The sequence below is a fragment of the Schistocerca cancellata genome, chromosome 1 (assembly GCF_023864275.1).
Source record: "Schistocerca cancellata isolate TAMUIC-IGC-003103 chromosome 1, iqSchCanc2.1, whole genome shotgun sequence".
Classification (NCBI taxonomy): domain Eukaryota; kingdom Metazoa; phylum Arthropoda; class Insecta; order Orthoptera; family Acrididae; genus Schistocerca; species Schistocerca cancellata.
Genome location: NC_064626.1, coordinates 1,173,415,459 through 1,173,438,354, shown reverse-complemented (window position 1 = coordinate 1,173,438,354; position 22,896 = coordinate 1,173,415,459). Strand labels below are relative to the sequence as shown.

The 22,896-nt window shown below is 43.8% G+C and overlaps 2 protein-coding genes across 2 annotated transcripts in view; one reads left to right on the top strand and one right to left on the bottom strand.

The window, feature by feature from the left end:
• The window catches only part of LOC126140405 (serine-rich adhesin for platelets), a 517,162-nt gene extending 502,370 nt beyond the window's left edge, over positions 1–14,792 (bottom strand). The window contains exon 1 of the mRNA XM_049915236.1: positions 14,349–14,792. Within this exon, the coding sequence (XP_049771193.1) occupies positions 14,349–14,637 (289 nt within the window). The 5' untranslated portion in view covers positions 14,638–14,792. The remainder of the gene's footprint in view (positions 1–14,348) is intronic.
• A 119-nt stretch (positions 14,793–14,911) lies between these two features.
• Positions 14,912–22,896, top strand: part of LOC126094153 (transcription initiation factor TFIID subunit 13) — a 427,001-nt gene continuing 419,016 nt past the window's right edge. The window contains exon 1 of the mRNA XM_049908775.1: positions 14,912–15,000. Coding sequence (XP_049764732.1) covers positions 14,980–15,000 — 21 coding nt within the window. The 5' untranslated portion in view covers positions 14,912–14,979. The remainder of the gene's footprint in view (positions 15,001–22,896) is intronic.

Here is a 22,896-nt window from a genome sequence, read left to right as displayed (position 1 = left end):
CGATCCCTGCGAAACCCTACATTTCAGCAGGATAATGCACGACTGCATGTTGCAGGTCCTGTACGGGCCTTTCTGGATACAGAAAATGTTCGACTGCCACCCTGGCCAGCACATTCTCCAGATCTCTCACCAATTGAAAACGTCTGGTCAATGGTGGTCGAGCAACTGGCTCGTCACAATGCGCCAGTCACTACTCTTGATGAACTGTGGTATCGTGTTGAATCTGCATGGGCAGCTGTACCTGTACACGCCATCCAAGCTCTGTTTGACTCAATGCCTAGGCGTATCAAGGCCGTTATTACGGCCAGAGGTGGTTGTTCTGGATACTGATTTCTCAGGATCTATGCACCCAAATTGCGTGAAAAGGTAATCACATGTCATTTCTAGTATAATATATTTGTTCAATGAACACCCGTTTATCATCTGCATTTCTTCTTGGTGTAGCAATTTTAAAGAACAGTAGTGTAAATAATCTGTCCATTACTTCATACATAGTCCCATCGTGAGACAAGGCGGTCAATGCCTTCATAGAAAAATGTTTCCGGTTGCCTACTTAATCATGATTTTACCCAAGCATGCACTTCTTCGAGGCAAATCGACTACCACGAATGTGTTTCACCGGAGCTCCAAAAATATGGAAATCGCATGGGGAGAGATCGGCATGGAGGATGTGCAACACTTCCGTAGAGTCGTCGAAACAAGCCAGCTCCGGGAAAATCATGACGACCTTTTTCTCTGACTGCAAGGGCCCACTGGTCACTGACTTCCTGGAACGCGGAGCCACAATTACCGCACAGTGGTACATGGACACTTTATAAAATCCGAAGCGAGCCATTAAGTTCAAACGCAGAGGAATGGTGATGGGAGTCACCATTTTGTTGGAGGACAACGCCCGCCCACATGCTGCCAAGGTTGTTTCGATTACGTTGCAGAAGTTTCGCTGTAGTACTTGGCTACTACGAAAATATGAAGTTGAGTTGGTGTGCCGCATTAAAAACTCTCCAAAACGCTTCGTTTTTGCTATGATTTGTTGGATAAAATGCTCTGGGAATTGGAAATCTGCAGATATAAATGTTACCGACTGATTTTATTCTTAGGCCCAGTAATTGGAAGAAAACACAGTTTACACTGGTCTACAAGAAGGTTAGTGAAAATGATCCACAAAACTACCGTCCAGTACCCTTGACATCAATTTTTTGTAGAATCTTAGATCGTATTCTGAGCTCAAAAATTAACAGGTATCTCGAACAGAATGAACTTCTCCATGCTAACCAACACGGATTGCGAACACGTCGATTATCTGAAACCCAACTTACACTTTTATCAAGTGACATACTGAAAGCTTTGGATCAAAGCAATCAGGGAGATGCAGTATTTCTTGATTTACGAAAAGCACTTAACTCAGTACAACAGCTATGCTTATTGTCAAAATTGCTGTCATATGGCATATTGAGTCAAGTTTGTGACTGGATTAAGGAATTTTTGGTAGGGAGGAAGCAGCATGTTACCTTAGATCGACAGTCATGGTCACATGCAGAAACAACTTCGGGCGTGCCCTGGGGAAGTGTGTAGGGATCCTTGCTGTTCAGGATTAAGTAGTTCTAAGCTCTAGTTGACTGATGACCTCAGATGTCAAAAGTCCCATAGTGCTCAGAGCCATTGGAACCATTTATTGGTAGAATACAGCGGAAGTTCAATCAGTCTACATAGGAGATTGATAAGAAATCACTCGTGCGACCCATTCTAGAATATTGCTCAAATGTGTGGGACACGTACCAAATACGACTAACAGAGTGTATAGAGAGGAGGACAGGTCGAATGGCCACAGGTCTGTTTGAGACAGAGAAGGGCAGCACAAACGGTCACATGTGTGTTTGACCCGTGAGAAAGTGTCACAGGTACTGAAGGAACTGAACTGGAAGACTCTTGAAGACAAATGTAAGCTATTCCGAGAAAGTCTCCTGACAAAGTTTCAAGAAACTACTTTATATGATGACTCTAGGAATACACTACAAGCCCCGACGTATAGTTCACATAGAGATTATGAGGACAAGATTAATTACAGCACGGACGGAGATGTTCAAATAATCATTCTTCCAGCGCTCGACACGTGAATGGAATGGAAAGAAACTCTAATAACTGGTACAATGGAACGTACCCTCTGCCATGGACTTCATAGTGGTTTGCAGAGTAGGAATGTAGATGTAGTTCTCTACGCGGGACATAAATGGTCATTTTAAGGTTACATGCGTACCTCAGCGCTGAGAAGAACTCCAGATTCAGTTCCAACATTAGATAACTGTACAAATATTAGAACCTACATTTAGTGACAATCATGTTGATCTTATATCAATGGAAGAACTAGAGGTTGTGTTAAAAACATCTAAAAACAAAAAATCGTGAGGGGAACAGGAAGTCAATGTGCAATTATTTAAATATCCTTCGGAATCATTACTCATAAAACTACTGAATTTTATAAATACCTGTTGGAAATACAGCAAGCAGCCGTTGATATCTTATTATTTTAAAAAAGGGGACAGCAGAAAATGTGACATTTATTGAGGTATTAGTCTTCTGAACTCTGTTATTAGTTTTGCACATATCTCGTATCCAAATAGATTAAAGGTGCTGTCGGAAACGTTTCTTACCGAAGAACAGTATGGGTTTCGTATGGGAAGGCCTTGCTAAGACAGTATTTTTACAGTCTGCCAAATTACTGAAGAACACAGAGATTACAGTCATTCCATGTGCCAGCAGTTGGTAGCTACTATAAATCGCATTCTCCTCGAAAAAGTTAGAAAAGATACAATACTAAAACTTTATCACGTGATGGCAGTGTCATTTCTACTATATGGGTCAGAGACTTTAACTCTAACCGCCAGTCAAAGGAAGAGGATTGATGCAACAGAGATGAAACTCCTAATATTGGATAAAAAATAGCGAAATAAGGAACGAACACGGTGTCAAAAGCAAAATATGTAGAGATGAACAGATCAGCTGCATCCCACTTGAAATGGGAATAGGAATGGACGACTGAACTTAAACTGAATATTCTGATGATGAGTAAAAAAAAGCAAACGTGGAAAAAATCAAGTTTCGCAATAGTTTCTGGAAACCGCCAGACTGGCGTAATGTCTGAATATTTATTCAATACTAGCTTAGCGCGCACTGCTTCGCTCGCGTAGACTGTATGGCCAGCAGAGATTTCTTTTTTTGATTTGGTTTTTATTTAATCGAATTTTTGTGTTGGTCACAAATTGCGACACCTTCTAAGCTTTTCGCGCTAGTTAAGACCATACAAACATGGTCTTTTCCCAACGTACTTCTGACCAAAAAGCGTTTCTGGTAGCTGGAGCCCAAAATTTTTGTTAATCATGCCTTTTGCGTTCTAGTGGAGATATTTCCATAGCAAGTTTCATCCCCTAACAAATATTTCTTCACACCTAACTGAGAGGTGAAATGCCAATTTTCATAAACTAAGCTTTAAAAATTAATGAAATATTTTCTTAAAAAGTTTCATTCCCTATTGCGCTCCCTTAGGGATGGAATTTCCAGAAATACTGAAACACAAAGGTTTTTTTTTTTAATTTCTAACCGAGAAGTCAAATGTCAATTGTAATAGATGTAGCCGTAAAACTCCTTTAGTAGTTCTTTAGTAATTATTTGTTTTCAAAAACATTTCACTCGCTATTGTACCCCCTTAGTGGTTCAATTTCAAAAAAAATGGTGAAAACGTGTTTTTTTTATTTTCTGACAGAGAAACCAAATACCAGTTTTCGTAGATCTAGTTCAAAAATTGCCTTAATAGCGTGATTCCAAAAAAAAAAAAAAAAAAAAAACTTCGTCTCCTATTTCACCCCCCTTAGGGCTGGAATTTAGAAAAATCCCTTCTTAAACGACGCCTACAGATAAGATCCACGCCTACTAAAATTTCAAGCTTGTGTCCATAGCTGTTTCGGGTGGGCGATGATGACTCAGTCAGTCAGGACACTGCCTTTTGCACAGAAGAGGCAAAGAAACTGGTAAACCTGTCTAATACCATGCAGGGCCCCCGCGAGCACGCAGAATTGCCGCAACAGGGCCTGGCATTGACACGACTAATGTCTGAAGTTGTGCTGGAGGGAAGGAGGGAATTGACACCATAAATCCTGCAGGGCTGTCGCTAAATCCTTAAGGGTACGAGGGGGCGAAGATCTCTTCTGAACAGCACGTTGCAAGACGTCCCAGATATATAATGTCCATGTTTAGGGAGTTCGGTGGCCAGCGGAAGCGTTTAAACTGAGAAGAGTGTTCCTGGAGCCACTCTGTAGCACGTCTGGGTCTAGGGGGTGTCGCACTGTCCTACTGGAATTGCCCAAGTCCGTCGGAATGCACAATGGACATGAATGAATGCAGCTGATCAGACAGGATGGTTACGTACGTGTCATCTATCAGAGTCGTATCTAGACGTATCAGGAGTCCCGCATCACTCCAACTGCACACGCTCCACACCATTACAGAGCCTCCACCAGCGTGAACAGTCCTCTGTTGAAATGCAGGTTCCATGGATTCGTGAGGTTGTCCCCATACCCGTACACGTCCATCCGCTCGATGCAATTTGAAACGAGACTCGTCCGATCAAAAAATACGCTTCCAGTCATCATCATGGGGCCAGGCGAGGCGTAAAGCTTTCTGTCGTGCATTCATCAAGGGTACACGAGTGATCCTTCGGCTCCGAAAGCCCATATCGATGATGTCTCGTTGAATGGTTCGCACGCTAACACTTGTTGACGGCCCAGCATTGACATCTGCAGCAATCTGCAGAAGGGATGCACTTCTGTCACGTTGAACGATTCTCTTCAGTCGCCATTGGTCCCGTTCTCGCAGGATCTTCTTCCGGCCGCGGCGACGTCGGAGATTTGATGTCTTACCGTATTCCTGATACTCACGGTACTCTCGTGAAATGGCTGTAAGGGAAAATCTCCACTTCACCGCTGCCTCGGAGATGCTGTGTCCCATCTTAAGTCTTGATAACCTGCCACTGTAGGAGCAGTAACCGATCAACAACCGGACACTTGTTGACTGTAACACCACGTTCAAACTCACTTAAATCTTGATAACCTTCCATTGTAGCGGCAGTAACTGATCTAACAACTGCGCCAGACACTTTTTGCCTTATATAGGCGTTGCCGACCGCAGCGCCGTATTCTGCCTGTTTCCCCGTCTCTGTATTTGAATACGCATGCCGATACCAGTTTCTTTGGCGCTTGAGTATATGTATAGAGAGGAAGACTATTCTCACTGTTTTTTGCATGACTTCTTTAATGACAGCCCATTTCAAGTTATCGTGTATGTGAAATTCTCCTGTCTCTACATATTGCATACGCAGGGCGCCCCCCGGCTCGCCGCACGGCCAGGTCCGAGGCGAGGGCCACCCGACCGCGGCACGCAGCCTGGCCTGCGCAGTGCGTGTACGCACACACGCGCGAGGCACGCATGGCGCCGGGCCGGCGCCGGCAGTCTCCACCGCGGCCGCGACCGCCCCCGCTGCAGGCCGCATTCCGTCACGCGGGCCGCGGTCCCCGCGGTAATCCGGCGGATTAGCCACGGCGCGGCTGCCGGGCCGTCTCCCACCGCACCGCGTCCAAGGACGGACGTTCCGGCGACGCACGGCTGCCTCCCTGGCGTCCTGCCCTTTTTGCCTCGAGGAGCGGCGAAACGTCGCGCGGCCGCTCAAGCGGCTTCTATCCCTTCACGTTTCCCTTATTTGCAAGAAAAACCGAATATGCGGGCTGCCACCATTCCTAGAGGACACGATTCGTTCGCGGAAACAGTTTTTAAGGGTTCGCGCTGTGGACGAGGTGACTGGGGCGTCAGTACAGGCCTTAAGCAGAAGCAAACCTTCAACTTCAAACCTGATTTTCCTATTTTCAGCCTGCGACTTCAATCCACTTTCCAGTTATCTTGACAACACCGTGTGTAGCTCTTAAGGTCGTCTTGGCTCTCATTCATGAGGGCAGCACTAGCCATAATACGAATGATCAATTCGCCTCTTGCTTTTACTTTTTCTTTGTAGACTACGCGTTTCAACCGCTCTGTAACCAAAAATCCGAAGGGGATAAGGTTCGGGGGCCTTGGTCGCCAAAGAATGTTATCACTTCCGCCGATCCACGTCTGGCCATCGTTTCATTTAGATGATGTGTCACCTGACTACTAAAAATGTGGGAGGCCCCATCATGCTCAAAGAACATACTCATCCGTTAGACTAAAGAATCTCTTCCAATAATCTACATCTGAAACTTCCTGGCAGATTAAAACTCTGTGCCGGACCGAGACTCGAACTCGCGACCTTTGCCTTTCGCGGGCAAGTGCTATACCAACTGGGCTACCTACGACCCCTCCTCATAATTTTACTTCCGCCAGTACCTCGTCTCCTACGTTCCAAGGTTTACAGAAGCTCTCCGAGTTCGAGTCTCAGTCCAGCACACAGTATTAATCTGTCAGCAAGTTTCATATCAGCGCACACTCCGCTGCAGAGTGAAAATCTCATTCTGGAAACATCCCCCAGGCTGTGGCTAAGCAAAGTGCTAGTCCTGCAAGGTTCGCAGGAGAGCTTCTGTAAAGTTTGGAAGGTAGGAGACGAGCTACTGGCGGAAGTAAAGCTGTGAGGACGGGGCGTGAGTCGTGCTTGGGTAGCTGTTGGTAGAGCACTTGCCCGCGAAAGGCACAGTTCCCGAGTTCGAGTCTCGGTCCGGCACACAGTTTTAATCTGCCAGGAAGTTTCATATCAGCGCACACTCCGCTGCAGAGTGAAAATCTCATTCTGGAATCTACATCTATCTGCATACTCAGAAAGCAACCGTACGGTGTGTGCTGGAGGGTATCTTGTATCACAACTTGTCATTTGCTTTTCTGTTCCTTTCGCCAGCAGAGCGACGGAAAAACGACTATCTACATGCCTCCGTATGAGCCATAATTTCTCGGCCTTATACGTATTATATGTTGGCGGCAATAGGACAGTTCTGCTGTCAGCTTCAAATACCGGTTCTCTAAACATTCTCAGTACTGTTCCTCGAAATAAATGTCGTCTTCTCTCCACAGATTCCCAACTGAGCTCCCGAAGTATATCCGAAACGCTTGCTGATCGAACCTACCGGTAACAAATCTAGCAGCTCACCTCTGAACTGCTTCTATGTCTTCTTTCAATCCGACCTGGTGCCGATCTACATCTACACGGATACTTTGCAAATCACGTTTAAGTGCCTGGCAGAGGGTTCATCGAACCATTTTCACAATTCTCTGTTATTCCAATCGCGTATAGCGCGCGGAAAGAACGAACACCTATGTCTTTGCGTACGAACTGATTTCCCTTATTTTATCGTGGTGATCGTTTCCCCCTATGTAGGTCGCATTCGGAAGAGAAATTTCGTGATTGGAATTTCGTGAGAAGATTCAGTCGCAACGAAAAACGCTTGTCTTTTAATGATGTCCAGTCCAAATCCTGTATAATTTCTGTGACACTCTCTCCCACATTTCCCGATAGTAAAAATCGTGCTGCCTTTCTTTGAACTTTTTCGATGATGATTAGTGTATTAGGGCGCACAACAATGAGGTTATCAGCGCCCGATGAACTTTTTCGATCTACTCCGTCAGTCCTACCTGGTAAGGATCCCACAACGCGCAGCAGTATTCTAAAAGAGGACGGACAAGCGTATTGTAGGCAGTCTCCTTAGTAGATCTATTACATTTTCCAAGTGTCCTGCCGATAAAAATCGAACAATACTCAAAAATAGGTCGCACCTGCATGCGGTCTCCTGCACAAGTGAACCACTCTTTCCTAAAAATTTTCCAATAAACCGAAGTGGACTTTTTGCCTTCCCTAACAGAGTCCTCACACGCTCGTCCCATTTTATATTGCTTCGCAACGTTACGCTCCGTTATTTAAACGACGTGACTGTGTCAAGCAGGACACTACTAATGCAGTATTCGAGCACTGTGGGTTTGTTTTCCTACTCAGCCGCATTAACTTACATTTTTCTACATTTTTACATTAACGACCAGGTGCCAATCATCACACCAACTAAAAATTTTGGAAGCTTGCAAGTTTTCACGAAAGTGAGACAATTTTTTTCTTTTTTAATAAACTTTTATCATCATCTTATGGAGTTACATAGTTAATTCAACAAATCATTTTATGCTTGATACACTTCATTGCGGCCAAGTGTTATTGGCAGCCGACCTGCTGCTGCTGCTGCTGTTGAACTGTTTGATAACCGGCGTGCTTGCTGACATTCACCACAACAGGCCCAATTGACCGATTGACTGTCATACCACACGTCACACATTTACAGAAAAGCCTTCTTGAAAATGTCTCCACAGGGCATATGGGTTTCCGTTGGATCATCGAAGTGAGTTACGAGTTTTCCTGATATCGCCAGAATTACAAGTGTCTTCGTCAGTAAAAATTATTCATGGGTTCTGAGTGTGCTTTTTGAAGGATTACTGACTAATATCTTCTGTTTCATCCACATTCTTCATCTGCACGTTGAGGTAAGACATGATTGCTCAGCACAGCGCAGTCTCTCACAGGGTAATGGAAACACAACACACTTGAATCGGGTACTCTGTGGTTAGGAAATCGCCTCCAGTGTTCTCTATAAGCAGCAGTATCGTCACCGTTAGAAATGCTGTGCACAAATACCAAATCTGCTTAGTCAACAGCTGTGAATTCATATAGCAAGCACAAACTATACATCAGGATTGCGTAACAAATTACAATCACAAGTGTAAAATTTATTTGTGTGAACTCAAGCACAGCTTTACAACTTGAACTTAAAGAATGGTAATCGATAAATACATTCATGATAACTGGAGTACCAATACTCGAAATAAGCGCTTACCACCGTATCCAGTTGCATTTCAGTTAAAAAAAAGTAATGGGGAAAAGTCTGTATTCGGGCTAATAGTCTGACTAGGTAGAATATAGCATTTCGTCGTCGCGGGGCTAGAGAGGAGGGGGGGGGGGGGGGGGGCAGCGCGACCATCGAACCAGCTGCGGGAAACATCCCTGCAACTTACTTCATAGCAGGCTGACTGGACCTGCGGCGGCACTGGAGAGAGTGGAACGAGGAAAAATCCCCACCCCTCTCTAGGACTGAAGTCAGAAACTCTAAAGCCTAAGTCTAGTGGCCTGCCTGCTACACCACAAAACCATTTATATTTCAGTAACAAAAATTTGACATGTCATATGGAATGTTTTACTCGAGTTCTTGTATACTACATCTTCCCCTTCGCTCTCAACCTTTGAGGCACCACAGCTCAGACATACAAGATAATGTTTTGAATACGCGGTTCTCGAGTCCGTCGCTGCATAACGTGTAAATTCCACTGCAGCAACTGGCTAGTTGCTAGTAGTAACCAACAACAGCCGCCTGACGATACCGACTTGTTTCCCGGAGGGAAAATTGTAGAATTTACACAACTGATAAAATAAAAAACAAACCATTATTTGCTTAATCTTTACGGAGGTTTCGATACTACTATGAATATTTTCAGCTGAGGTACGTCTTGCAACATTAGCTACATTGAATCATGTTACACGAATACCGAGCTGACCAGCTCAAGTAACATACAGTAAACTATAATTAAAATGTCCATTGAACAGTGAAAGTCAGACAGGTATGGCTGTTGCTCAGTTCGATGTTTGCATCTGTTGAACGACCATACCTGTCTCACATTTACTGTTTCCTGTTTAAAGGTAATCGGTGTAAGGGCATATAACGTCTGAAGAAGATACTCATAGTGGTATAGGAACCTGTCAGGTTTAAACAAACTTCTGGCAACTGACTGGTTGTTTATTTTATCAATTTAAGGTACTCACAGTTGCTGTGACACATGTCCAAGATAGTGAATTTACACAACGTTATGCGGTGGCAGTTCCGAAAGCTGTATACTCAACAAGTTCGCCGAGAAAGTCCGATGCGCCATATCAGAATCACTTCTTGGTAAGCAACGTACTCTTTTCGTTAAGACCTCGTACAAACAGTTGAGGAATCACGCGATCCGTAATAGTTCACTGTAACTCTGGTTTGATCGCAATACAAGGACAGTGAAATGATAGTTTTAATTTGTTGTTTATGAGTCACGTGCACGACCTTCTGACAATGAACAACAACTTTGACAAACTGCCTATTGGCTTCTGTCTCGGGTTCTTCGGCCGACGTTCATCACATCTAATGATTTTTCTGACGTTTCGCCAGCACGAGTGGCTGGCATTGTCAAAGCTTCACCCTCCGTTGTCGGTGGTGAACTGGAGCCGAGCTCGCGGCCGCAGACTATATGTACCTGGCGCGCCAACGTCCGAGGGCTTCTCTGCGGTCATTTCCGGTGCGGTTATCCTCTTGCTACCTGCGACGGTCGTTCGCTGCAGTACGGGGAGCCAGGATCCGTTTACCTTAAGGCTTTCCTCTTTCTTGTTGAAACTGTTCGCGTGTTTTTGTATTTCTACAGCTTCTCTGAACAAGCGCTTGTGATAATGCTTCTCTACAGCCAGAACTTCCGTGTCGGCGAATTTTATTACCTGGTCGGTCTCATTCAGTGCGTGGTCTGCCACGGCCGATTTCTCCACCTGCCCCAACCTGCAATGTCGCTTATGCTCTTTGATCCTGGTGTTGATGGATCGTCCAGTCATTCCGACATAAACTTTTCCGCATGTGCATGGTATACGGTATATTCCCGACATTGCAAGTGGGTCTCTTTTCTCCTTCGCCGATCTAAGACACTCTTTGATCTTCCTTGTCGGTTTGAAAATCGTCTTTACGCCATGTTTGAGCAATATACGGCCGATTCTATTCGTCACTCTGCGAATGTATGGCAGAAAGGCCGTACCCGACATTTCTTTTTCTGGTTCCTTACTTCGCCGAGTGTTTGGCTCTGTTACACTTCTAATATAATTTGTGGAGTACCCATTGCTCCACGGGACAGTTTCCAGGTGTTGCATTTCTCGTTTGAGGTGTTGCGGCTCACATATTCGTCCTGCTCTCGTTACGAGCGTACTAATCATGCCTCTTTTCTAGCTCGGGTGGTGGTTTGACAGTTTGTGCAGGTATCGGTCCGTGTGTGTCGGTTTCGATACACGCTGTGTCCCAGGTTTTCGCCGTCCCTTGTGACCAGCACATCTAGAAATGGCAGTTCTCTTCTACTTCCATGGTAAATGTAATGTTGGCATGGAGGCTGTTCGAGTGTCTTAGGAAGTCACCGAGCTGTTCTTGACCATGGCTCCACACCACGAAAGTATCATCGACGTACCTGTACCACACACCTTAGGTTTGCAAGTCGCCGAGTCCAGTGCCTGTGCTTCGAATTGTTCCATGAAGAAGTTGGCCACCACTGGACGAGAGGACTACCCATGGCGACGCCTTCTAGCTGTTCGTAGAAATCGCCATTCCACGTGAAATAGCTCGAGGTGAGACATGCATGGAAGAGCTTTCTGATGTCCTGCGGGAAAATGGAACCGATGTGCTCCAGAGCGTCACTGAGTGGCACTTTCGTAAATAACGAAACAACATCAAAACTGACCAAGATGTCGTTTGGTGTAAGTTTCAGTTTCTTCAGCTTCTCAATGAAATGTCCTGAGTCCTTAATGTATGTGTCGGTCTTCCCCACGCTGGAGCAGAGATGAACGTCGGCCGAAGAACCCGAGACAGAAGCCAATAGGCAGTTTGTCAACAAGTGGCCACGAAAGCCTTAACAATTTTGAACGACAACTTTACACAAATTATATATCATTAAAACAAAGGCTGTTCAGACAGTCTATCCGGAGCCACCTAACATTTTTCATGTGCCCTGTGCCCCTGTAGCAGGCATGTAATCTGCTTGGAGAGAAATCGTCGACGCTGTGTGAGAAGAATAAATTAAAAAATGGCAAGACCGGTGCAGTAACATGAGTGACCATAAAAATCAAATCTTACAAGCAATGAAGAGCCAATCATACAAGACAAACTTCGGTAAACTGATCACATGGTCCGTACGTCTGAGTCTCGTTTCACTAAGCTAGGCATGCGAATGGACAACGTACGCAGGCGGATAGCTGTTGTCCTAATGTGTCCACTTGAAGATCTGAGTCAAGGTAACACGTTTCTGTGCTTCAACAGCGCCATTCCGCCCGATTTAACGAAAGATGTCCTTGGTAGACCCTTGTATTGTTGCGAGTAGGTATGGGAAATTACCATACACCAATCTCTGCTTTCACTTTAAAACAGTAGAAAACATACGAATAATATCCCTTACAGGGGAACTGTTTGTAGATGAGTCAGTTAGGCTGAAAATGATAACATGAGACAGCCAAGAGAGAGGAGAGGGAGAGGGAGAGAGGGAGAGAGAGAGAGAGAGAGAGAGAGAGAGAGAGAGAGAGAGAGATGGGAAACAACTGTAAAGAAAATGCTTCATACAAATCGGTTGATAGTCCAGGATAAGAAGACCCAGTCACTAAGTGCCTGAGTCTGAAAACTAGTCACCAAAATCCTACGCATCACCACCCACACAGGCTGTCTGCCGCCGAGGCGGCTGGTAATCACTGTGACGTCACCTTCCCTCTCGCTCTCAAGGCAGTCGACTTTACATCTGGAGTTCTTATTGCACCTTGCTTAATTTCGTCTTACTACGTGTGCCAGTAAAAGTACCCCGAAAATATCTACATGCTTTTGTAGGCGCTGTTAGTTCTCAAATTCACCGTTATGTTAAAAGTCACATATAACTGCGTCAGACTGACATGGTCGCGAAAGATAATAATTCTATTGGCCAATTAGCCAAGCCGGCCGGTGTGGCCGTGCGGTTAAAGGCGCTTCAGTCTGGAACCGCGTGACCGCAGGTTCGAATCCTGCCTCGGGCATGGATGTGTGTGATGTCCTTAGGTTAGTTAGGTTTAATTAGTTCTAAGTTCTAGGCGACTGATGACCTCAAAAGTTAAGTCGCATAGTGCTCAGAGCCATTTGAACCAATTAGCCATTCGTGGCGAGTTTTTCAAGGTGTGGTTTTTATATCAGCAAACGCTTAAAGGGTATGAGGCACTAGCTTAAAAAGGCATTCGAGAAGTATGGAAACTAGAAGCAACAGTTTAATAGCTGCACGCTGATTTTCTTCTAATTTATGAAGGCTTGTTGTATCATTGCGATTTTCTTTAACTAATCATTATACTTCTGTTGTTATCTGACAGGAAAATTCATTTACTGACATTAATATACTATTACAATATTTTTTATCGTAATGTTTGATGTCCTCTGTGTGATCGATTTATTTGTCATCGTTATTTTAGTCAAGTTCGTGTTTATTTTCAGTTTGTAGTTGTCCAAGACATCAGATAATATTTATAAAATACCGGCGTAGTATATGTCCTTTTCAGAAATTGCTAGGACTATTATATCACGAGCAAATCGAATACAATACCACTGATGTCGCTTTTGATTGTACCGCACTTCATACAAATAAGTAAGTACGGAGACAGGACCACTTTGTCGACTATTTCTCCTTTAATTGCTACCATGATGTTCATATTGTAGCTCTTCCTAATTTCAGTGCTTGTAAAAAGAAATTGGAGAAAATCTCCGCCTTATTCAATACATGACTTTTATTTGCACATATATTTCGGCAGTTTATGTGTTGTCTTCAGTGTGATTTTTAAAATTATTCTGCCTCATATACCTCTATCAATTTCTAGTGTCAGATACAACATAATTCAACTGGTCATAGGTCCTCATTTAAAGTTCTACTGTTCGTTTTGTAAAAACTTATTTTATCCACTACAGCTTTTTTAAGTAATACGTACGTATGATAAAGTTTTTATTTTATTTCAGTTTCTGCAATCATCGGAATACAGCTACTACTCTATTCACAATTTTTAATTATTCACATGATTGAAACTGCTCTTCGATATTTTTCACAATGAAAACAAATTCGTTAAAAATATCGAATTTTATAACCAGTATGTTCAGTATTATAAAGTACATGATTTAGTTCCAAATTTTGAACTTCGAAAAGTATCATTTGAATTATTAAAATTACTTTTTTGGGTACGTAAAAATAAATTTAATCTTTCTTAATACACATTTCTTTATAAGAACTGTGTTTTTCTCCAGCTTCTTAGAAAGAAAAATAAAAGAGGTGTCTTTACGAGGAATTTATAGTGAGGTTACAAAAATTAAAAACTATTTATAATACCTCCACAAGCGTTGTATTTAGTTCACGTACCAAACACAGATTCGCGCGCAATTTTACGTACGTAACACTTCAGCATCGCAGGAACTTTTCACATGCCATGAAAGCTTTCTTACAAGGAAAGTACCCTCGCTACATGTGATTCTAATTGTACTCACGGACTGTGACAGTTTTGGGATCGAACGTAGACACCTTCTCCTCGACGAGGTCAGTCCTTGTCCGTAGTTTGGCCGCCCTTTCGGAAACATCTTGAAGCTGTTTAGCGAGGTCATCGAATATATCGTTCGCTATAACAACTAGCGAAGCCAACTGTCGCAACGCATTGCTGAGCGTATTATTCGTCACTGCTTCCAGTTCATGTTCCGTAACCACCGGCGCGATTTCTTCCTCGTGGGAAATCTGCCGGCTCAGGTAAATCGGCTCGACAACGCGCTGAATAAACGGCATAGTTATTCTTCTGTGACGTTCTGCCTCGTTTGGTCTTCATTCCCGCTTGAATTGTATCGAATATTAAGTAATTACAGTAAACTTAAGGTTCGTCCATTTCGCCGTTTCATTTGTTCCCGCCAGCCGACGCGCGCACACTCGCACCGCACACTTTGAAGTTTACGCCAAGACTGCCCTATGAGCACCTGGCCAGTCGGCTGCAGTAGTGCCAACTCTGCGGAGAAAGACTGGTTCTCTTAGCAGCGCCGATGGAGCCACCTAGCGGAGAAAAGTTCTTGAGTGTAGTTAACAGACGCGTTTTGTCGAGTACTGAAGTTTTAAGTGTAAAATTGTGTGTTCGGGATGGATGAAGGATTTGAAGGGGTAAATTAATCGATTCATCAAACTTTTCAAACATGTATTCGTAGTTTGTGCATTACTTTGATCATTATGATATATTGTAGGTCACATCCTTCCAGTAGTCTTTTGTGTGTAATGTGTTATATGACTTTCACCCGTGTTGTCATTAAATGAATTCATGTTACATGTATTTCTTCACATTTTCATTACCCTGATACATCTTTCGAGTTTAGGCTCACATTCAAATGTCCACAAAAATGCGGAAGTTCGCAACATGCAGTGAGATATGAAACATGAAAATATTCGCATACCGTGAATTTATGCTTGTTTAATGACTGGTAGCGGCAGTTATGGCAGTTATAAGAGTCGAGGGGCATGAAAGGGAAGCAGTGGTTGGGAAAGGAGTAAGACAGGGTTGTAGCCTCTCCCCAATGTTATTCAATCTGCATATTGAGCAAGCAGTAAAGGAAACAAAAGAAAAATTCGGAGTAGGTATTAAAATTCATGGAGAAGAAGTAAAAACTTTGAGTTTCGCCGATGACATTGTAATTCTGTCAGAGACAGCAAAGGACTTGGAAGAGCAGTTGAACGGAATGGACAGTGTCTTGAAAGGAGGATATAAGATGAACATCAACAAAAGCAAAACGAGGATAATGGAATGTAGTCAGATTAAGTCGGGTGATGCTGAGGGAATTAGATTAGGAAATGAGACACTTAAAGTAGTAAAGGAGTTTTGCTATTTAGGGAGTAAAATAACCGATGATGGTCGAAGTAGAGAAGATATAAAATGTAGACTGGCAATGGCAAGGAATGCGTTTCTCAAGAAGAGGAATTTGTTAACATCGAGTATAGATTTAAGTGTCAGGAAGTCGTTTCTGAAAGTATTTGTATGGAGTGTAGCCATGTATGGAAGTGAAACATGGACGATAACTAGTTTGGACAAGAAGAGAATAGAAGCTTTCGAAGTGTGGTGCTACAGAAGAATGCTGAAGATAAGGTGGGTAGATCACGTAACTAATGAGGAGGTATTGAATAGGATTGGGGAGAAGAGAAGTTTGTGGCACAACTTGACTAGAAGAAGGGATCGGTTGGTAGGACATGTTTTGAGGCATCAAGGGATCACAAATTTAGCATTGGAGGGCAGTGTGGAGGGTAAAAATCGTAGAGGGAGACCAAGAGATGAATACACTAAGCAGATTCAGAAGGATGTAGGTTGCAGTAGATACTGGGAGATGAAGAAGCTTGCACAGGATAGAGTAGCATGGAGAGCTGCATCAAACCAGTCTCAGGACTGAAGACCACAACAACAACAGCGGCATTAGACAAACCTGATTTTTATCGTGCAGGTACAGATGGTCGATCTCTTAACGCAGCGCCGGCCGAAGTGGCCGAGCGGTTCTAGGCGCTACAGTCTGGAACCGCGCGACCGCTACGGTCGCAGGTTCGAATCCTGCCTCGGGCATGGATGTGCGTGATGTACTTAGGTTAGTTAGGTTTAAGTATTTCTAAGTTCTTGGGGACTGATGACCTTAGAAGTTATGTCCCACAGTGCTCAGAGCCATTTGAGCCATTTCTTAAGGCAGCAACGGTATTCGTTAACACTGCCACGTCCTAGTACGTTGCAAAAACAGAAGCTTTTGTAGCATAACAAGTAGGTCACCCTTTTTTGCTAGGGGCTTTTGCTGATTTTAAGGCAATAATAATGATGACATTTTGTTTGTGTGTGGGTTCAAGCTTCTAAACACTTTACAAACGAAAACACGGTCCGTTGTAGACTGTGTATTAATGTCTTTATTTAATTGGTGTGATTAATAATTTCGACTCCGCGTTACTACCAAGCACCTGAAATTGAAATATACCGACCGGAAAGGGAATAACATAGTCTATATATGTACATTGCTATGTAGATGTAAAACATTACACAGATCGCATTCACTTGACCACATGTAATAGCTGTACTTACAGGTTTAACATGAACGTATGTACATCGCATTTTATATTGTGTGAGTATCCGATCCATGTGACACATATCGGACCCTGGCTCGAAAAGTGACAGAAATCGAAATACGGCATCTTTCGTTTCCGCCACTGAAAAGTACATTCGACTAGCCCTACGAATACGAAAAGTTTGCCGGCCGAAGTGGCCGTGCGGTTAAAGGCGCTGCAGTCTGGAACCGCAAGACCGCTACGGTCGCAGGTTCGAATCCTGCCTCGGGCATGGATGTTTGTGATGTCCTTAGGTTAGTTAGGTTTAATTAGTTCTAAGTTCTAGGGGACTAATGACCTCAGCAGTTGAGTCCCATAGTGCTCAGAGCCATTTGAACCATTTTTGAACGAAAAGTTTAAAGGAACTTCCTGAAACAAAACTTACTTGAAATTTAAAGGCATGTACTTGTACAAAGCTACACTGACGTCGGACCATGTTTTACGGTGCATTTTTTCCAGGCACTGTAAATCAGTTCTAAAAATGACTTCACAGAACCTCAAGTGCTAGGCCTTCTTCCTGCTTTTGGAGAAAATGCGTCATTTGATGAACTTGTACACTATACTGACCATGTGGAATTCTGAGGTGCCCTGAATGACGTTGGGATGTAGGCCGTTCTGGGTAGCAAAATCGAAGACTACTATAAAGCAGAAGAAAAAGAATAAGCAGAGCCGATTCCATCTGTGGCTCCAAACGAGCGAAAGTCGTTCTCCACGTACAGCCTCAGAAAAGAAGTCGGTGATGATTTATTTTCGGCTTTCGTCGCAACAGAAAATCCGATGGACCAAACACGCTGGACAACATTGATGGATAGCAAAAGTGTTGATTTTTCTGCAAAACGAAATTGAGTTTTTGTTGTGTTTTATCTGAAATTTGTTTTCCGCCGCTATATCCGAGTGGTCGACACGCCTGACTCTCATGTGAAACCGAGCAAGGTGGCGCAGTGGTTAGCACACTGGACTCGCATTCGGGAGGACGACGGTTCAGTCCCGCGTCCGGCCATCCTGATTTTGGTTTTACGTGATTTCCCTAAATCGCTCCAGGCAAACGCCGGGATGGTTCCTCTCAAAGGGCACGGCCGACTTCCTTCCCCGTCCTTCCCTGATCCGACGAGACCGATGACCTCACAGTTTGGTCTCTTCCCACAAACATCCCAACCCAACCCTCTCATGTGAAAGACCCGGGTTCAATTATTTGTCCTGTCAGGAATTTATGCTTGGTAGGAAGATAGGGAAAGGGTGCGCTCGATCTCACGGCGCCCACCAAAGAGCTGTTTGAATGAGAAGTAGCGACTCCAAGGTCTTAAAGTCGTCAACGAACGGGAGGGCGGTTTGCTGACCCCTTGCCACTTAATATCGCATCCGCATGATGTCATATGGCATAGGACGACAGGGATGCCGGTCGACATAGTGTGATCTTTAGGGCCTGATAGCGGAGTTAAGTTTAGTCTTTTTAGTATGTATCTTTCGTTTAAATTGTTAAAATAGATAACATAGCAGAACGGACTAGAAAAGTTTGCATCAGAGGTAAGAGTTAATAAAATGGAAAGAGCATAGGGCAAAAAAATATCTACAACATGAAATGTATGTCTAGAAAAATAAACGTGCAAAAGCACTGTAGCACGGTGCTAAGACTAGAATTTTTATAAGCATGTGAATGCTTAACGATGAACAATAGGTTGGACAGAGCAGAGGTACTTGAAACACGGATTATTAGAAAACAAAAACTATAGATGGCTCGAATACGACGAGTATCGAGATGATATACGAAATTATACAGAAAATATCGAAAATAATGGCAAAGCTTTGGACACGACTGTCGAATGGATAAGAACAGGTTAATGAAAAAAATAAAAATTGTTCAGATGTGTGTGAAGTCTTATGGGAGTTAACTGCTAAGGTCATCAGTCCCTAAGCTTACACACTACTTAAACTAAATTATCCTAACGACAAACACACACACACACACACACACACACACACACACACACACACATGCTCGAGGGAGGACTCGAACTTCCGCCGGGATCAGGTTAATGAGACAAATATTCCTTTATTTCTGGGGAAAGAAATCGATAATATTAACAAGAATAATAGACATAAGAAAAGAAATAGAAAGAAACAGCATCAAAGAATCAGAAGTAACAAAAACAAACCTATTTTAAGAATGAAATATTAAATTTAGAAGGCTTCCTATGCATGAGATAAAGAGATAGACGAACAACATGAGAGAAGAAAGTAAAAGACAACACGGGGAGAAGATGTAGAATAACGGGAAAAATAGAAAACAGCATAGAAGAAAAGAATTCGAACTGTTAAGTGAACGTAGTTAGCCAGTACGAAAATAAATCTGAGTCCTAGTTCCGCTCCCCTTTCTAAAGAAATACAAATTTCATTGAGACAACATTACTGTTAACTTTTTGTATGTACAACATAGTTGTTTCTCCTTTTTCCTCATTCCATTTTAGTCAGTCAAATTTTGGTTAAGTCGAACTATCAATTGTACGAACTTTTTCTGAGGTCCTTTGAACTTCGAATTATCGAGAGTCGACCGTATTTTCGGAGACTAATATTGCTGACATAATTTTTATGTGCCGCTTTCTTGGTGTGACGAAAAAGAACGAGCGTACGCATCTCGTTTCTGTGTCACAGCTCTCGGAAAAAAGAGGGCGAGGGGCGGGATGGGGTGAGAGAGAGAGATGTATATAGGGTGTTACAAAAAGGTACGGCCAAACTTTCAAGAAACATTCCTCACACACAAAGAAAGAAAATATGTTATGTGGACATGTGTCTGGAAACGCTTACTTTCCATGTTAGAGCTCATTTTATTACTTCTCTTCAAATCACATTAATCATGAAATGGAAACACACAGCAACAGAACGTACCAGCGTGACTTCAAACACTTTGTTACAGGAAATGTTCAAAATGTCCTCCGTTAGCGAGGATACATGCATCCACCCTCCGTCGCTTGGAATCAAATGGCTCTGAGCACTATGGGACGTAACATCTGTGGTCATCAGTCCCCTAGAACTTAGAACTACCTAAACCTAACTAACCTAAGGACATAACACACATCCATGCCCGAGGCAGGATTCGAACCTGCGACCGTAGCAGTCGCGCGGCTCCGGACTGAGCGCCTAGAAGCGCTAGACCACCGCGGCCTGCGCTTGGAATCCCTGATGCGCTGATGCAGCCCTGGAGAATGGCGTATTGTATTACAGCCGTCCACAACACGAGCACGAAGAGTCTCTACATTTGGTACCGGGGTTGCATAGACAAGAGCTTTCAAATACCCCCATAAATGAAAGTCAAGAGGGTTGAGGTCAGGAGAGCGTGGAGGCCATGGAATTGGTCTGCCTCTACCAATACATCGGTCACCGAATCTGTTGTTGAGAAGCGTACGAACACTTCGCCTGAAATGTGCAGAAGCTCCATCGTGCATGAAACCACATGTTGTGTCGTCATGATAACGTGCTCCATTGAGCGTAGGTGGAAAACATGGGGCCCAATCAAGACATCACCAACAATGCCTGCCCATACGTTCACAGAAAATCTGTGTTGATGACGTGACTATACAATTGCGTGCGGATTCTCGTCAGCCCACACATGTTGATTGTGAAAATTTACAATTTGATCACGTTGGAATGACGCCTCATTCGTAAAGAGAACATTTGCACTGAAATGAGGATTGACACATTGTTGGATGAACCATTCCCAGAAGTGTACCCGTGGAGGCCAATCAGCTGCTGATAGTGCCTGCACACGCTGTACATGGTACGGAAACAACTGGTTCTCCCGTAGCGCTCTCCATACAGTGACGTGGTCAACGTTACCTTGTACAGCAGCAACTTCTCTGACGCTGACATCAGTGTTATCGTCAACTGCACGAAGAGTTGCCTCGTCCATTGCAGGTGTCCTCGTCGTTCTAGGTCTTCCCCAGTCGCGAGTCATAGGCTGAAATGTTCCGTGCTCCCTAAGACGCCGATCAATTGCTTCGAACGTCTTCCTGTCGGGACACCTTCGTTCTGGAAATCTGTCTCGATACAAACGTACCGCGCCACGGCTATTGCCCCGTGCTAATCCATACAACAAATGGGCATCTGCCAACTCCGCATTTGTAAACATTGCACTGACTGCAAAACCACGTTCGTGACGAACACTAACCTGTTGATGCTACGTACTGATGTGCTTGATGCTAGTACTGTAGAGCAATGAGTCGCATGTCAACACAAGCACCGAAGTCAACATTACCTTCCTTCAATTGGGCCAACTGGCGGTGAATCGAGGAAGTACAGCACATACTGACGAAACTAAAATGAGCTCTAACATGGAAATTAAGCGTTTCCGGACACATGTTCACATAACATCTTTTCTTTATTTGTGTGTGAGGAATGTTTCCTGAAAGTTTGGCCGTACCTTTTTGTAACACCCTGTAGATAGATAGATAATAGAGATAGACACACACACACACACACACACACACACACACAAAGAGAGAGAGAGAGAGACCTGTAAAGCAGCAAATGAAGCAGGAGTTGTAACGGGAACGCAAAACACCTGTCTCCAGACAGGTAATCACAGCGCCGTTCTTTCCGTTCGGTAGTCCACCTAGCAGACCACAAAAACGGTACCGCTCACTTTCGACTGCCAACTGGGAGTGTGTGGCTGAACGAACAGGCAGCATTTTCCCTCTCGCGTGACATTTGCAAAGGGAACAAAAGTGCTTCCTCTGACAGTTAACAGCCCCCGCGGCATCGCCGTGTGACTTGCGTAACACGTGGCCAGACGAACAGGCCTTTGTTTGCTAGCGAAGGATTCGAAGGGCGCGGCGAAAAGGAAACATGCCAGTGTCAACGAGCAAAGTAACAAACTTGACGACGCCGCAAGCAGCTGACAGCAATTGCTTGCCTATTGCCTGAACTTTTGACCTTCTTCAGGGCCGTGCGGGAACATTCGTCTCGACCTATGCGTGCAAAGTAACTGTTGTGTTGCCTGAAGAGCCAACACCGTGTTACTATTGGATGCCGAAATGCACGTGTTTTAGCTCACACAGGCTGGCGTGAGGAATGAAGGACAATACTGACGTGAGGTCTGGAACATGACAAGGAATTAGAATTCAGAAAGCGGACATAGCTAGTTTGATACTTAACTTTGATCCATTAATGATGTACGTCGCTCTTGACGGTACATGAATCACAATATTATCTGTTCAGAATTCATTCTAATTACTGAATATTGCGCCTTGCTAGCTCGTAGCAAATGACGTAGCTGAAGGCTATGCTAAACTATCGTCTCTGCAAATGAGAGCGTATGCAGGCAGTAAACCATCGCTAGCAAAGTCGGCTGTACAACTGGGGCGAGTGCTAGGGAGTAGAGACTAGACCTGCCGCGTGGCGGCGCTCGGTCTGCAATCACTGACAGTGGCGACACGCGGGTCCGACGTATACTAACGGACCGCGGCCGATTTAAAGGCTACCACCCAGCAAGTGTGGTGTCTGGCGGTGACACCACAGTAACACAACTAGTGAAAGTGTTCTACAAGTTCCTGGATTATAACTTAATACCAGTCGTATTTCAGGTAACTGTACAAAATTTTAACGCATTTAATTGTTGCTTAAATAAGAGACAAATAGAATCAAATGTAAGATATCTGCAAAAAACTCATACTTGTCACATAAAATACTGATACATCGTGAATTTAGCGACTGCAAATAGTGATATGACACAATTTAAATGGTGAAGATTACAATCGATTGGCGTACAGACTCGCGGAATGACTGCAAACTATGTTGGGAGAGAAAGTCATGCAGTAACCAATACTGACGTCCGCTTTTTTTTTGTTGACTCTTGTACCTGATGGAGAAACAGATTACTTTCTTCAGTCACCTTCGTTTTAAGAGGTAGCTTCAGAATGTGATTTAGCAGTTATTGTTTAT